At 45.6% G+C, this 15,000-nt stretch overlaps 1 protein-coding gene across 1 annotated transcript in view; it reads right to left on the bottom strand.

Annotated features, from left to right (window-relative positions):
* Positions 1-2,468: 2,468 nt before the first annotated feature.
* unc-119 (unc-119 lipid binding chaperone) overlaps positions 2,469-15,000 on the bottom strand; it is a 143,523-nt gene continuing 130,991 nt past the window's right edge. Inside the window, exons 5-6 of the mRNA XM_069313230.1 lie at positions 9,556-9,728; positions 2,469-6,466 (exon numbers count right to left, since the gene is read on the bottom strand). Coding sequence (XP_069169331.1) covers positions 6,345-6,466; positions 9,556-9,728 — 295 coding nt within the window. The 3' untranslated portion in view covers positions 2,469-6,344. The remainder of the gene's footprint in view (positions 6,467-9,555; positions 9,729-15,000) is intronic.

Here is a 15,000-nt window from a genome sequence, read left to right as displayed (position 1 = left end):
TAGTCTAAGCACTGGGGAAATGCTATATTGAGGTCCATTTGGGCCTGGTGCTTTTATGATGGGTAAACAAAGCACATGAAATATCTATGAAGGAAAATGGGAGTGTTCTCTGGCTGGTCTGGGAAAAGGTTGAGGGGAGGGGGGGTTACCTTCCCTCCGCTGAGGAGAACCAAGACTGTCTCCAGCCTCATGCTGGCTGAGGAATTTAACGATCGATGTGATGTTTGTTGTGTACCAAGACCAATCAACCAACCCGTTGGGACCCTACTGAATGTGAATCAGATGATGGAACTTTGTCACCTGGTCACAAAATAAACATTTGGCGAGGCTGCTGACACGAGCAGTACAAGATGATGACTGTTGCATCAAATGGAATTGGGAAAACAAAACAGGTGTCAAATTGAAGTAAATTGAAGTTGTGGGGAAGTTAGGAGGCAAAAGTAGTTTTGAAAGTCTATAATATGACATATTTATCGATTTTTTTTATTTTTTTTTATTTATATACAAGAGTTCTTACATTCTTGTACAAGTGGGTATATATACATCTGTATATGTACCCATTCATATGTATATAGTGTCATTTGTACACTATACAGATGACTGTAAAGACAGTTTAGATCTTGGCTATTAGTCCTTTACATGGATCCTTAGAAATCCTCTGTTAGTCATTGTCTAACCCGGCCTCGTGGGGGAGGGGCGGCGGCATCACACTTGCCGTCACCGACAAGAAAGACTAGTCAGCAAGATAATGTGGTCTTCAGGGGGGTGGCTGGCAGTCGGTCCTAAAGTTTGCCAACATCAAGAACACTTGTCAATTTAATGAGTCTTCTCCTAACCTACCAGAGGATCCAAAACAGAAAACGGGACAGTACGTCACTTTCGCCAGCCGCTTCCATGTTCTAGTACGACATTTTTTTTTAGCCTTGTGTAACGCATATGATCGAAAGGAGACGTTTTTTGTAAGAGGACAGGTTGCGGTGGAGGTGGAAAAGGGGGGGGGGGAGGAAAGAAGGGTGGTTTGCCTCTACTAGGGGGCAAGAGAGGTTATCTTGAGATGATTTCGGGGCTTTAGTGTCCCCGCGGCCCGGTCCTCGACCAGGCCTCCACCCCCAGGAAGCAGCCCGTGACAGATGACTAACACCCAGGTACCTATTTTACTGCTAGGTAACAGGGGCATAGGGTGAAAGAAACTCTGCCCATTGTTTCTCGCCGGCGCCTGGGATCGAACCCAGGATCACAAGCCCAGCGTTCTGTCCGCTTGGCCGACCGGCACCCATTGACCGGCACCCATGTCCGCTTGCCCGACCGGCAAGAGGGGGAAATTTTGACGACCCCCTTCTTGTTTTGCCATACAGTTACATATTTTCACTCATTTTTCTTTATCCCTCATTTTCATTTATTCACGATATCTTAATTTACCTTTTCTCTCTTCCCTGTTCAGCAGGTCTCCTTCCCTACCTTATCTCATTGAGAAAGGGGGGGTGCGGTATGCGGGAAAGTGGGCGTTAATAGAGAGGGGAAGAGGAGAGGGAGGAAGGCGAGTAAGGGGAAGTATGCCTGGAGGAATAACGGGGTCGCTCGGGGAGATAAATGTCACCCACCATCTTCCTTAGTTGGCCCTGATTATCGTGGACCTGGGGCCGGGTGGAGGAGGATAGCGGCCGGTTAAAGGGCCGGGGTTGGGGGGTAGTGGTAGTGGCCGGTTGAAAAGTAGAGCAGGGAAAGGGTAGTAGCGGGTTGAAAGGGCTGAGTGGGGGGGAATGAGCGGCCGATTGAGGGGGGGAGCGTGTTATAGCAGCCAATGAAAAGGACGGATTGAGGGGAGGGAGGCAGAGCGGTAGGCAGGAGGGGCCGGGCGCTGATGGTAAAGGGGGGGAGGGTAAAAGTAGGATGATAAAGGCGAAAAAACTAGAGCGGCGAAGGATACGAACCTGTTAAGAGAGTGATGAGAGCATATCAGTGTGTTGGCAGCTGGGTCACCTCTCGCCGGGTCCACATCTGACATCGCACTAACTTTCAAGTGATTGACATTTGTTCTGATTTCTATATTTTAATGTTATTGTTCATTTATTTAATATTTTCATTAGGCTTGTGTATTTTCCATTCACACTTTTCTACTTATTTATGTATTTATATTTTTAATTATGTAAAATACTGTGAAATATAGACATTAGAGATTTTCTTGAAGCATTTATAATATAATTTTCTTGAAGCATTTATAATATAATTTTCTTGAAGCATTTATTTATTTTTCTTGAAGCATTACATTAAGAAGCATTTATTTATTTATAATTTCTTGAAGCATTTATTATTTATATAATATATATATATATATATATATATATATATATATATATATTATATATATATATATATATATATATATATATATATATATATATATATATAACATTTCTATATAAATATAGAAATTATAATTTTCTTTGTTTAGGATAAACAAGAAACCATTGGTGATGAATAAATATATTTACACAGGAATACATTTCGTGTCAACGCCATAGAAACTCGGCCAAAACATACATGGGGGTGATACCTCGGCGCTTTATAAAAACATTCGAGGGATTACATTATGCTGTTTTGTAAACAGTTTTCTCATTTACTCTCGTGTAGTGAGTCACAACAAAAATTCAAATTGAACACAATTATGCAGCCGAAATTAAAAATAGAAAATGTAACAGGTTTGATACAAATGTGAGACAAAGTCTATATGTAAATTTTTTGTATATATACTATTGAGCTGTGTCATCACCTAGCGTCTACAAGTGTCTTTATATATGCCTTTTTTTGGTTTTTAACAAAAGCCACAAGCTTAATAAATCTGGTCATTACATTAAAAAAATAGCGGTGTGAGGATCCATTTGCCAAGCACGTACACTATTAAACCATATACTGAATAATTTTAGTTCAATATCACATTGTTGTTCAAACTTCACATGACGTGGTGTGTGGGGAGGGAGGGTATGGGAGGACCAAGAACGCTACTGTGAGGGAGGAGCGGTGATGGAGAGGAGACGAGGGAAGAAAAGTGAGGGGTTTAGTTAGGATGAGGCGAGGGGAAAGTCAGAGGACTGAGGTGGTGTTCAAGTTAATTAATGAGAGTTTAAGACAAAGAGGAAAGAAATTGCTAGGATATTGCTCCCGCCCCCATTGTAATTACGTCCAGTCAGTAGGGGTAACCTAGGCTGATGCTCGTATATCAATAGGGGAAGAAAGGGAGGGGACAGTTGGCCTAGGCTCGACAATAAAATTAAAAATAAAAAGTAATTTCAATCGCTCAGTTTCCATCATTACCAATGTCTGACGACCGTTGTTATAACAGCCATCTTGAAGCAGTTTATATATATATGTACCGATAGCAACACTTTAATTTAAAGTGATTGAAATAGGTGTGGATGGGGGGGGGGGACGGGGACGATTCTTAATATCGTGAATTAGATGGAAATCGTGGATTTGTCACACTGGCTATTCCGGTCAACCAAAAGTGGGCGAGAATTGGTGTTGAGTGACACAGACGGTGTCCCTGGCTTTATCACCGGCCAGGTGCGTCTCTTCTCCCTCTCCTGTATGTTATCCAACGGGTTTTTCCGCATTTTACTACCTCAAAGCGAAACATATTTTGCTGCTGTTGGTCGTTACCAAAAATGAAAGGCCCGCCTCCTTCGGTGGTACCATCAGCGTTCAAAAGTCCCAAGACTACGAGTACAAAAAATGAAATAGTATTCATGCCATTCTACGTGACCTCCAAAAGTTGAACAAACTGAACAAGAGACCTCTCCAACTGCCCCTATGAGAGTACCTTGAGAATACGGTAGCCAGCATCTCCACTATTTCTGATAATACATCTCCTGAACACAGCTCTTCTTATTATAGCCCAAGATGGTACTGTAGTAGTTGGCTTGGACCTGCTGCCTCCAGAGGAGAGTTCCGCGCTAGTGATGGGACGCCACAGCAGCACCCACAGCCGCTGCAACAGCACCCACAGCCGCTGCAACAGCACGCATCACCCTTCCCTCCTCTGACCAACACACTGGGTGCCGAAGAACTCTTAACACTGTGCGGACGTGGAAATAATTCTGCGTATACATCATCTCTATTTTGATTTTAGAATGGCAAGATCTAGTCTCGTGTTTGGTTCAACGGGAGGGTTCTATCGCCTCCCATCCCCCCCCTTATAAACCAGGAAGTATCTTACACACCAACCCAGCACTGTCAAGTCTTTAATAAAAGGGGAGAGCCCTTGCTTTAAAGTCTAAACTATATTTTCTTTATTCTTAATTATTCGTTAATTTTATCACTGATGCTTCAAAGTGTCAAGGCAACATCTTCAGCCGTCATGGGCCCAAATCCTCGAACAGGAATGAAATGGTTGGGCAACGTTTCCTTTCACCTAATGTTCTGGTTCACTCTAGCGTGTGGAAAAGGTACCTGGTAGTTAGACAACTGGTGTAGGTTTCATCCTTGAGAAGATGAGTAGTTGGCGTAGCGGAGACCTCTGTAAGATCAAGACCAGGCATCCTGTCCCCCCGTCAACGGGATTATTACTCTGTTTCGTCCATAATGACTGTATCTTGAAGGGAGCCGGTCGGCTGAGCGGACAGCACGCTGGACTTGTGATCCTGTGGTCCCGGGTTCGATCCCGGGCGCCGGCGAGAAACAATGGGCAGAGTTTCTTTCACCCTATGCCCCTGTTACCTAACTGTAAAATAGGTACCTGGGTGTTAATCAGCTGTCACGGGCTGCTTCCTGGGAACGGAGGACCGGGCCGCGGGGACACTAAAGCCCCGAAATCATCTCAAGATAACCTCAAGAAGAATCTTGTATTCCTCCTAAGAGTCCAGTTATCTTCTGAGCATCATCTTGTTTTCTGTTATTCAAAGTTTTAGCTTTTTTATCACTTGTTCTGTATATCCATTCCTTTATCATCTGTTGTTTAATTATGAATTATTCTTTTTGTCAAGATTGAATTTTTGTTTTTCCACTATGTGTTACTTCTGCAACCCGTTCTCGCAAATTTAATAAGTCAATATTGACTTATTAAATATGTGCATAGGTGACATACTCAACATAATAGTTTCCCTTGAAAAGCTTCATAGAAAACACCGACCTTACCTAACCTACTTAGTATGTTAAGATAAGCATCTTATTGCTTCGTAATTACAATTATTACCTAACCTATACCTATAATAGGTTAAGTAACAATTGTAATTACGAAGCTATAAGATGCTTATTTTAACATACTAAGTAGGTTAGGTAAGGTCGGTGTTTTCTATGAAGCTTTTCAAGGGAAACTATTATGTTTAGTATGTCACCTATGCACGCAACTAATAAGTCAATATTGACTTATTAAATTTGCGAGAACGGGTTGACTTCTGCTAGTCCTCTTCTACCCCCTTTTCCATCTCTGTACCACAGCATAATTTATTTTTCCCTTCTATCACTCGTCCATCCTCGTATTTATTTCCCCTCCCTCCCTCCTTCCTTCCTTCCTTCCCTTCTCCCCAGCACTCCATCAAACATTAGTTTCTTCACATTCCTCTGTCTCCACTTTCACTTATATTCCCTCTTTCCGTCTCCTGTCCTTCTTCCGAGACGCTGTCTTACTGAACCTTAATTATTATTCATGTTCTTGTTTGTTACTCTGCTCTCGTCTTTATTCTGTGGAGGATGATGGTCTGTAAACCTGTCCTCTTAAAAATTACGTCGCTTTTGGCCGTTTGCCCGTATGACCGATCATGGACGTAATTCCAAAATAAAAAAAAATGAAAATAAATTTAGGATTTTTTTTCCCCCAAAACAGTAAGTTAAGGGTCCTCTGATAGGTTAGATGGACAGGAAATTCTCCTTAAATTTCAAAACGTCATGAAAAATGTTATTTGAAAGTTTCCTCTCCTAACGACGTTATTTTTAAGAGGACGGGTTAGGTGTAGGCAGTGGCTTCAGCGGTGGAGGTTGTGGTGACGGTGGTGGAGACGTCAGCGTTGCAATAGTTCCCCCTTTACTGCTGGAGATCTGAGAACGTTTTTTTCTTTCAGGGGAAACTCGATCAAGATTTTTTTTTTTGCAGGAGAGGTAGAGGTCTTGAAGTTTGGGGACGAAGCAGATATTGAGGGATATTGGTGGAGGCAGTGTTTATGGAGGCTCTCGTGGGTTGAGACAACCTCCAGTCCTCTACGTTGTGTGGAGCTGGTCGTGGAGGCGCTGGTGCAACAGCTGGTGGAAGAGGAACTGGTGGCGTAGTGCTACAGCTGGTGGTGGTGGTGGTGGACATGAAGGAGAAGCAGTTGGTATTGTTGGAGGAGCTGGCACTACCACCCTCAGCTCCACTACTGTTGTTGGAGGCCGCCGTTGTAGGCGTAGTCCGCCTTGTTATGCATGATGAGCTTGTCGTCGACGAAGTAGAAGCTGTCGCTGCGGGTGTCGAACGGGTTCTTGATCATCTCCTCAGCTGTCGATCACAGACAAATATGTAATTAGTACACAAGTCACAAAATGAAAAGATTAATGCCTAAAACGATACAATGTTATGAACAGTAATAGCCTTAACCTGCCTTCAAAGATCGTACTAAGGATGAGAGGTAATTATGGAAGGAGAAAGAGAAGAATGGTGAAAGAGGAGATATATACATGATAGGAAGGGGGAACGGAAAAGTACAGGGAGGTACGCAAGGGATGTATGGAAAGAAAACCGAGGATGACCAGCTGGAAGGTAAGCAAGAGTGTGTGTTTACTCATCTATATGTGACTGCATAGCGAGCTCCAGCTCCTAGGCTCCACCTTTCACTCACCGGTCGACAGTTACAGTCAGCCTCAAAATACCTCTACTTTTTACCACATTTCTCTTGTTATTCTGACAGTGAAGCACAGATTCCTTGCCTCACCGGCTCGGCTGAACTTCCACTTCCCGCTCTATGCCCCTTCGACTTCACAGTTACTAAATATTTTATTTTTGACCACTTTGTCAGCGCCTCAATGAATCTTGTATATTGTGATCATGTCTCCAATTAACATATTTTCCTGCGATAATAGTTCCCTTTTCTAAATTAGCATTAGAGGTTGCAGGATCGAAATGTAGTTCCTGGTCCATGCCTTATCATTTGACTATCTCGTGTTATACCTGTCTATGTAACTAGTGAGCAAGGGGAAAACAAAATGGAGAGAATATGGAGGTAAATAGGAAGAACGTATAGGGAGAAAAGTGGAGAAACATAGGAGAGGAAGAAAGTAAGAAGTTACGATAGGGAGGAAAAATCTCCCAGGAGAGTGGGACATGAAAGACAATAGAAGAATACGGGGAAGAAAAACGAAACAAAATAGCGTGGGAAGGAACGTTTGATAACGCGCCTGGAGGCCTCTGACACCGCTCCCCGCCCGAGTTGCCACCTAGAAAATATCGGCAAATACAAACATAGCACAAAACAAAACAATTCTCTTTGATTACTTCCAGCGGCGGAACTGACGTTTATCACACAGGTCTGTTGATGTATGATGTACAGAACTGTTGGTAAATAGCCCCCCAAACGCGCGCACTCACACACATTGTGGCAACTTTTAAATAAGTGGATTGTAAGTTAAAAGCTGGGAGAGATGAATATAAACACACACTATATACACCTCTGTATATAGTGTATATACACACACTATATATACAGAGGTGTATTCTGTGTATATTCAGTCTGATCCTGAACTATGTCCAGGAGTAAATGGTTAGTGTAAGCTTTTTGTGGTGTCAATCTCTCTCTCTTCAGAGATTGATAGAGCATGTTGCCTTACATCTGATGCAACTGTTCGGCTACCTTGTATATAGGTCTCTGGTAGTTAGGTAATTGTGGTAAGTTTCAAAGTTTTCACGATTCAACTATCTCATGTGTAGGCGGGCCTAGGTAAGTTTAATAGGCTTCCTGTACCTCACAAATAAGGAATTTAATCCAATATACATAGTGAATGTATATGGCAAGAAGATATGTATAGAGGTATATGGCAAAACTATGGCAGAGTTGCCCCTGGAAATATTTACATATCCTCATAAGGCAATAGTATTTGACCTCTTGCTCCTCCGTCAGTCTCTCAGACCATGCCTACATTTCTCCCTGCCCTCCCCCCTCTCCCAACCCCTGCCCCCCTCTCCCAACCCCTGCCCCCCCTCTCGCAACCCCTGCCCCCCCCTCTCACAACCCTTGCCCACCCCTCTCCCCCTGCCCCTCTTTCCCTGCCCCTCTCCCGTCCATGCACAAAGCCTTACTGTCTCCCTGTCTCGTTTTGAGAGCGTCTGGGAACGATAAAGACTGGGTTATCAGGCAGGTCTGGCAGACTTCACACTCCCACCTCTCACCTCCCACCTCTCACTCCCACCTCTCACTCCCACCTCTCACTCCCACCTCTCACTCCCGCCTCCCACTCCCACCTCTCACCTCACTCCCACCTCTCACTCCCACTCCCACCTCTCACTCCCGCCTCCCACTCCCACCGCCACTCCCAGCTCCCACTCTCATTTCCGCCATTCTTGTCATATCTCTGAAGTCAGAGATAGGGTCTATGGCCTATAGGGTCTATAGTTCTATAGGGTCACTGACGCCTTTATATAATATAAATAAGAGTTCCGTGAGTAAAGTTCTCAACATATTTTAAAAAGTTCTCGGCTTGGTACTACAACAGTAATGGTCAAACCGGAGGGTACTGAGCTCTGTGGCACAGTAAAGCTACAGGGTTCACATCTCTTTGAGCTTCCAGTAAATCTTCTGTCCCTTAGCCTAATGCAAGATGATCTGCCAGTCACACGATTGTCTCAAAGCATTTCAACACTGCTATTTTTAGCAGCTCGGGCTTCAGCTTCTGGGCTCTGCCTTTAGTCTCTTTAGTTTTCCACATTCCCTCGCATCCCCGACGTCCCAACCCTAACTCAAGAAGTCTTGAGGGGGGAGGGGAGATAATTGGAGAGGGGAATGAGAGGTGGGGTAGGAAGGTGGAGAGGGTGAGAGAGATATCTTTCAATTCCCTCCTCTCCTGTACCTCGTCTTCTGTCCCCTTCTCTGTACTCGTCTGCCCTCCACAAACCTTTCCTTTTTCTCTCCTCTTCCGTCCCTCTCCCCTTCTCCTCTTCCGTCCCTCTCCCCTTCTCCTCTCACATCTTTACCCACCTTCCCAACTCCCCCCTTTCCATAATTTCCCTTCACATTTACCTTAATCTCCTTCCTCTCTCGTCTACCTTCCTTTTACCTCGTCCTCCCTTCGTCTCCCTCCTTTTCCTCTCTCCCCTCCTTTTCCCTCACTTGGCTCTCCTCCAGACAGAGCCAGAGGTGAATGCACAAAATATGTAGCCTCACTCTTGGCCTAGCCCCTATCCCCCCCTCCCCTTCCCTTCCCATGTCATTCCCCCCCATGTTCCTCCCCTCGTACGTTGACCCCTCACCCAGGCCCAACAGCCTGGTTGACCAGTCCAGCAACGAGGAGGCCTGGTCGACGACCGGGTCGCGAGGACGCTAAGCCCCGGAAACACTTTAAGGTAACGCCCCCCTCCCCCCAACCCCCAACACTTACCGAGGTCAGGGTGTATGGTGGGGAACTCGTAGATGTGCTCACAGGTGTTCTTGGAGTTGGGGATGCAGAAGCCGAACTCAAAGTCAAAAGTCTTGAGGAGCTTGTCTCTGAAGAAGTGTCGCTCGATCATGCGGAACTTGTTCACCGACCTTCCGCCCACTGTGAACTCCACCCTGGGGAATGGTGACAATGGTTACAACACCTCAACACCTGGGGAGGGGGAATGATTGTACTTGATAATGGGAATGATGATACCATTTGATAACGGGACTCTTAATATTTTACACGGAGGGGGGAAATCTGATGCAACATATCAGGTTGATAATGGCTACAGGTATACAGTGAACTCGTAAGAACGTGTTATATGTGTGAGAATAGGGAGACCATACAATGGGATCGAACCTGCGTCTCTGGACTTCTCGGACACACGCACAACCTCTAGCCCATCGTGGTGCAGTTGGCAGTGCGTGTGTCTCAGGCATTTAGAGATGCAGGTGTTTGATTTTATACATCTTCAATATTATCTCAGATGTTTGAGACGATATGGACGGTAACAGATGATGACTCGCGACACCTGTAGTACGAAAACAACAGGTGTTTAATGATATGTAATAACCAAGGATAAATTAACTAACGTGCGTTTCAATTTGCAGGTTTTTGCGAGGAGTTCTGGCGTTATGGGAGGCAGATATCGAGAGCATCCAGCGCCACCACAAATATATCCTGCCAGTGACATTATTATTATTATTAACGTCTTTATTGACAAAATTAATTACAATTTTGCCTAATCTGAGGATTTTGATAGTCTTATTAAATTGAGAATAAGGCTGGTATTCACTGTCACGCAGGACAGAGGGTCATACATAAGACAATAGGTCTAAACTGTAGGCTGAAGCACATATATATATCATGGTTACAATCCAGTGACATGGTCCAACACGACCTGTAGCGCAAACCACAGGATTTCAGAGGTCCTCGAACGCTGTCCACAAAGAGGCGCTGGTGGGAGCGAATCGCCAGGGGGAGGAGTCTGGCTGAATTTACCACCGTGTTTGTTAGGGTTCACTTGCCCTCCAGCATTGTTGATGGTGCGTGAAGCAGTCATCTGGGGACCTCCACCACCACCTCCACCACAGTGGGGCGTGAGGCTAGGTCATCTGGGGACCTCCACCACCACCACAGTGGGGCGTGAGGCTGGGTCATCTAGGGACCACCACCACCACAGTGGGGTGTAAGGCTGGGTCATCTAGGGACCATCACCACCACACTGGGGTGTAAGGCTGGGTCATCTAGGGACCATCACCACAGTGGGGCGTGAGGCTGGGTCATCTAGGTCCAGGTTACAGTTGCTGGGGGTGCAGACAGGTTGCCTAATACTCCCTACAATCTCACCCTAATTTTTACAATACAGGGTGAAATCTACCCAGACTGTTGAGTCTAGTTTGACGAAACTTTGTTACAATATTCATCAAATCCTGTATATAAATAACATTTGAGAACACGCGCCTGTTCTCCATGTGTGTAGAACGGACAGAAAGAACAGAGGGGAGTGTTACTGGGGCCAGTATTGGGTTACTGGTCCAGGCGTATGCACTTAAAATGTCGACCGTAATGGCCACTATTAATTAACACCAGCAGAGAGGAGGGGGAGGGGGGTGGGGGAAGGGGGAGTGGGGGGGAAGGGGGAGTGGGGGGGAAGGGGGGGAAGGGGGAGGGGGGGAGGGAGAGGTTTGACCTAGTTCAAAGGCGTGCTGAGGGTTGGCACTCGTTAACCTCGTGCCACAGTAGTATGGTCGTTTAAGAAATGTCTCGTGAGTGGTTCTTTCAAAAGGACTTGGATCCTATGTCTTCACTCGAACCAGAACTCTGTAGAGGGAAGTAGAGTCTGCAGGCAGCTTCTGACCTATGTATGGGGGGAGGGGGGGAGTTGCGTAAGTGTAGAATTACTGGTAATTCGCTGTGGAACTTGATGTAAACAATTCGCTGTGGCACTTGATGTAAACAATTCGCTGTGGCACTTGATGTAAACAATTCGCTGTGGAACTTGATGTAAACAATTCGCTGTGGAACTTGATGTAAACAATTCGTTGTGGAACTTGATGTAAACAATTCACTGTGGAACTTGATGTAAACAATTCACTGTGGCACTTGATGTAAACAATTCACTGTGGCACTTGATGTAAACAATTCACTGTGGCACTTGATGTAAACAATTCGTTGTGGCACTTGATGTAAACAATTCACTGTGGCACTTGATGTAAACAATTCACTGTGGCACTTGATGTAAACAATTCACTGTGGCACTTGATGTAAACAATTCACTGTGGCACTTGATGTAAACAATTCACTGTGGCACTTGATGTAAACAATTCGTTGTGGCACTTGATGTAAACAATTCACTGTGGAACTTGATGTAAACAATTCGTTGTGGCACTTGATGTAAACAATTCACTGTGGCACTTGATGTAAACAATTCACTGTGGAACTTGATGTAAACAATTCACTGTGGAACTTGATGTAAACAATTCACTGTGGCACTTGATGTAAACAATTCACTGTGGCACTTGATGTAAACAATTCGTTGTGGCACTTGATGTAAACAATTCACTGTGGAACTTGATGTAAACAATTCGTTGTGGCACTTGATGTAAACAATTCACTGTGGAACTTGATGTAAACAATTCACTGTGGCACTTGATGTAAACAATTCACTGTGGAACTTGATGTAAACAATTCACTGTGGAACTTTATGTAAACAATTCGCTGTGGCACTTGATGTAAACAATTCACTGTGGAACTTTATGTAAATTTGCGAGTACCTGATAAGGAATAATTTTCCCCGGTGGAATTTATTCACTTTGTTATACATCGAATTCCGTTTATATCAGTGAATTATCTGCCATGATCTCCGAGGGAGGTAAGTCACACTTCCTAGTTTTCTTCTACACTAACCGAGCTAGTGGAATTCGTTAAATTTAACGAATTTATGAATCGCCCAACGAACCGACGGATGTCCAGAGATGCTTCTATACAAATACTGAACGAAGTGTCCTATGTGTCGCCTGGTAGGGGATTGCGGATCACATGCGAGGCGGCTCATCCCCCAAGACACATCCGCGAGAGTGACACAGCACCGGTGAAGGGTGTAGATAAGAATGAAGATAAATATTGTTTTCGCCAATACTTCTTCCTATTGGGGAGTGTTGTACATGCTGCTATGGCGGTGTGTCCACTCACAAGATGAGTGGCGCTGCCCAATACTGTCACTATGGCGGTGTGTCCACTCACAAGATGAGTGGCGCTGCCCAATAAACTCGCCCCTCGTGGCAAAATTTAAATTTAAAATTTAGTTGTTACACTATGGCAGTGGATCAGCTGTAACAAGAGAGGGGGGGGGGGTGATGGAGGTGGAACCCCCGGGCATGTGAAGACCCTTGACGGTATTGGTACCAACATACTTGGTACAATACCAACATACTTGGTACAATACCAACATACTTGGTACATACATTACCACCGTTAATGAAAAATTCCTTGAAGAAGCCGGGAGTATCTCGGGATGGTGGCTAGGTCGTCCACACTAATATTAAACAACACCCGGCAGGTCGAGAGCACCAGCGTAGAGGTGTCTGGGATACTTTGAGAAAGTTGTTCTGTAAGGGAAGGGTGGGATGGGGGGAAGGGAAAGAGAATTATCAAGGGAAAAAGCCATTACGACTATATGGCACTGGGAAGGGGGGATCAGGATAAGGATTTAGGATGGGAATGGTGCCCAACCACTGCTGATGCCGCTGTCTTGGCATCAGCGGTGCCAGGACAGGGACATAATAATGGTCTCCTACAATAGCGAACATAAGAGGTCGTTCTCGAGCTATAGAGGAGGAAGAGGGAGGAAATATTAGGAGAAAAAGCAGACGAGGAGTTACAATAACGTGGCTAAAATATGTTGAATAAACCACACACTAGAAAGTGAAGGGACGACGACGTTTCGGTCCGTCCTGGACAATTCTCAAGTCGATTGTGAGGACGGAGCGAAACGTCGTCGTCCCTTCACTTTCTAGTGTGTGGTTTGGTCAATATTAGGAGAAAATGTTGTCTAGAGAAGTGGTGTGTACTGAGCCCGTGCCCGGGAAGGTGAGCTAAGTAAGTCATTAATTAAACCCTTAAGTGTGACCCATGGTTGGTTACCAAAGCACTCGACATTGTAAGCACAGATTCTCCTCTTCGAGCACATTATACCCATCAATATAATTTGCCTGGGATAAAGACAATATATATAGCTTGACTTGTTCACAAATTAATAATCTAAATTGTTAATTTTCCAGATGCTTGAGTATCAATTAACCTGCATACTAATGGGCTGTTCCTTCTCATTATAACAGTGAAGGGGGTGACCTGAGTGGTGAAGGGTGACCCCTGACTGTCACACTCGAGGGAGGTCGGGCAGGCCTCCGCCTACCCCGACCTCTCACAATGGCCCAAAGGGTCGTTGTGGTAATCCCACCTCCACAAGACTCCAGATACACGTTGGAACTTACCACGGGAACAGAGGAGATCCCTTGTGTCGAAGCCGGACAAGAGGATTTCTAGGACAATGAGAGCCGAGTCCTCACATTGGACGTACGTGGGTGTGTGTGTGTGTGTGGGGGGGGGGTATTTTGAGGACATTGCAGGGGGGGGGGTATTTTGAGGGCATTGCAAGGGGGGGGGGGTATTTTGAGGGCATTGCAGGAGGTGGGGGGAGGGTATTTTGAGGGCATTGCAGGAGGTGGGGGGGGGTATTTTGAGGGCATTGCAGGAGGTGGGGGGGGTATTTTGAGGGCATTGCAGGGGGTGGGGGGGGTATTTTGAGGGCATTGCAGGGGGTGGGGGGGGGTATTTTGAGGGCATTGCAGGGGGTAAGGGGGGGTAATTTGAGGGCACTGCAGGGGGGGGGGTATTTTGAGGGCACTGCAGGAGGTGGGGGGGGGGTATTTTGAGGGCATTGCAGGAGGTGGGGGGGGGGTATTTTGAGGGCATTGCAGGGGGTGGGAGGGGGTATTTTGAGGGCATTGCAGGGGGTGGGGGGGGGGGTATTTTGAGGGCATTGCAGGAGGTGGGGGGGTATTTTGAGGGCATTGCAGGGGGTGGGGGTGGGGTATTTTGAGGGCATTGCAGGGGGTGGGGGGTATTTTGAGGGCATTGCAGGGGGTGGGGGTATTTTGAGGGCATTGCAGGGGGGTGGGTATTTTGAGAGCATTGCAGGGGGTGGGGGTTTTTGAGAGCATTGCAGGGGGTGGGGGGATTTTGAGGGCATTGCAGGGGGTGGGGGGGATTTTGAGGGCATTGCAAGGGGGGGGGGACCAGATCGACATCAGGGGACTCCCATTGATTGCATCACATCTATACATATTGAGTGAGTAATTATTCCTTATGTGCTAACATCGTAAGATTAGATATTTCTAT

This window comes from Procambarus clarkii, chromosome 75, assembly GCF_040958095.1.
Source record: "Procambarus clarkii isolate CNS0578487 chromosome 75, FALCON_Pclarkii_2.0, whole genome shotgun sequence".
NCBI classification, from domain to species: Eukaryota; Metazoa; Arthropoda; class Malacostraca; order Decapoda; family Cambaridae; genus Procambarus; species Procambarus clarkii.
Note: the sequence above shows the minus strand (reverse complement) of the source record. Positions and strands in the feature narration are given on the sequence as shown.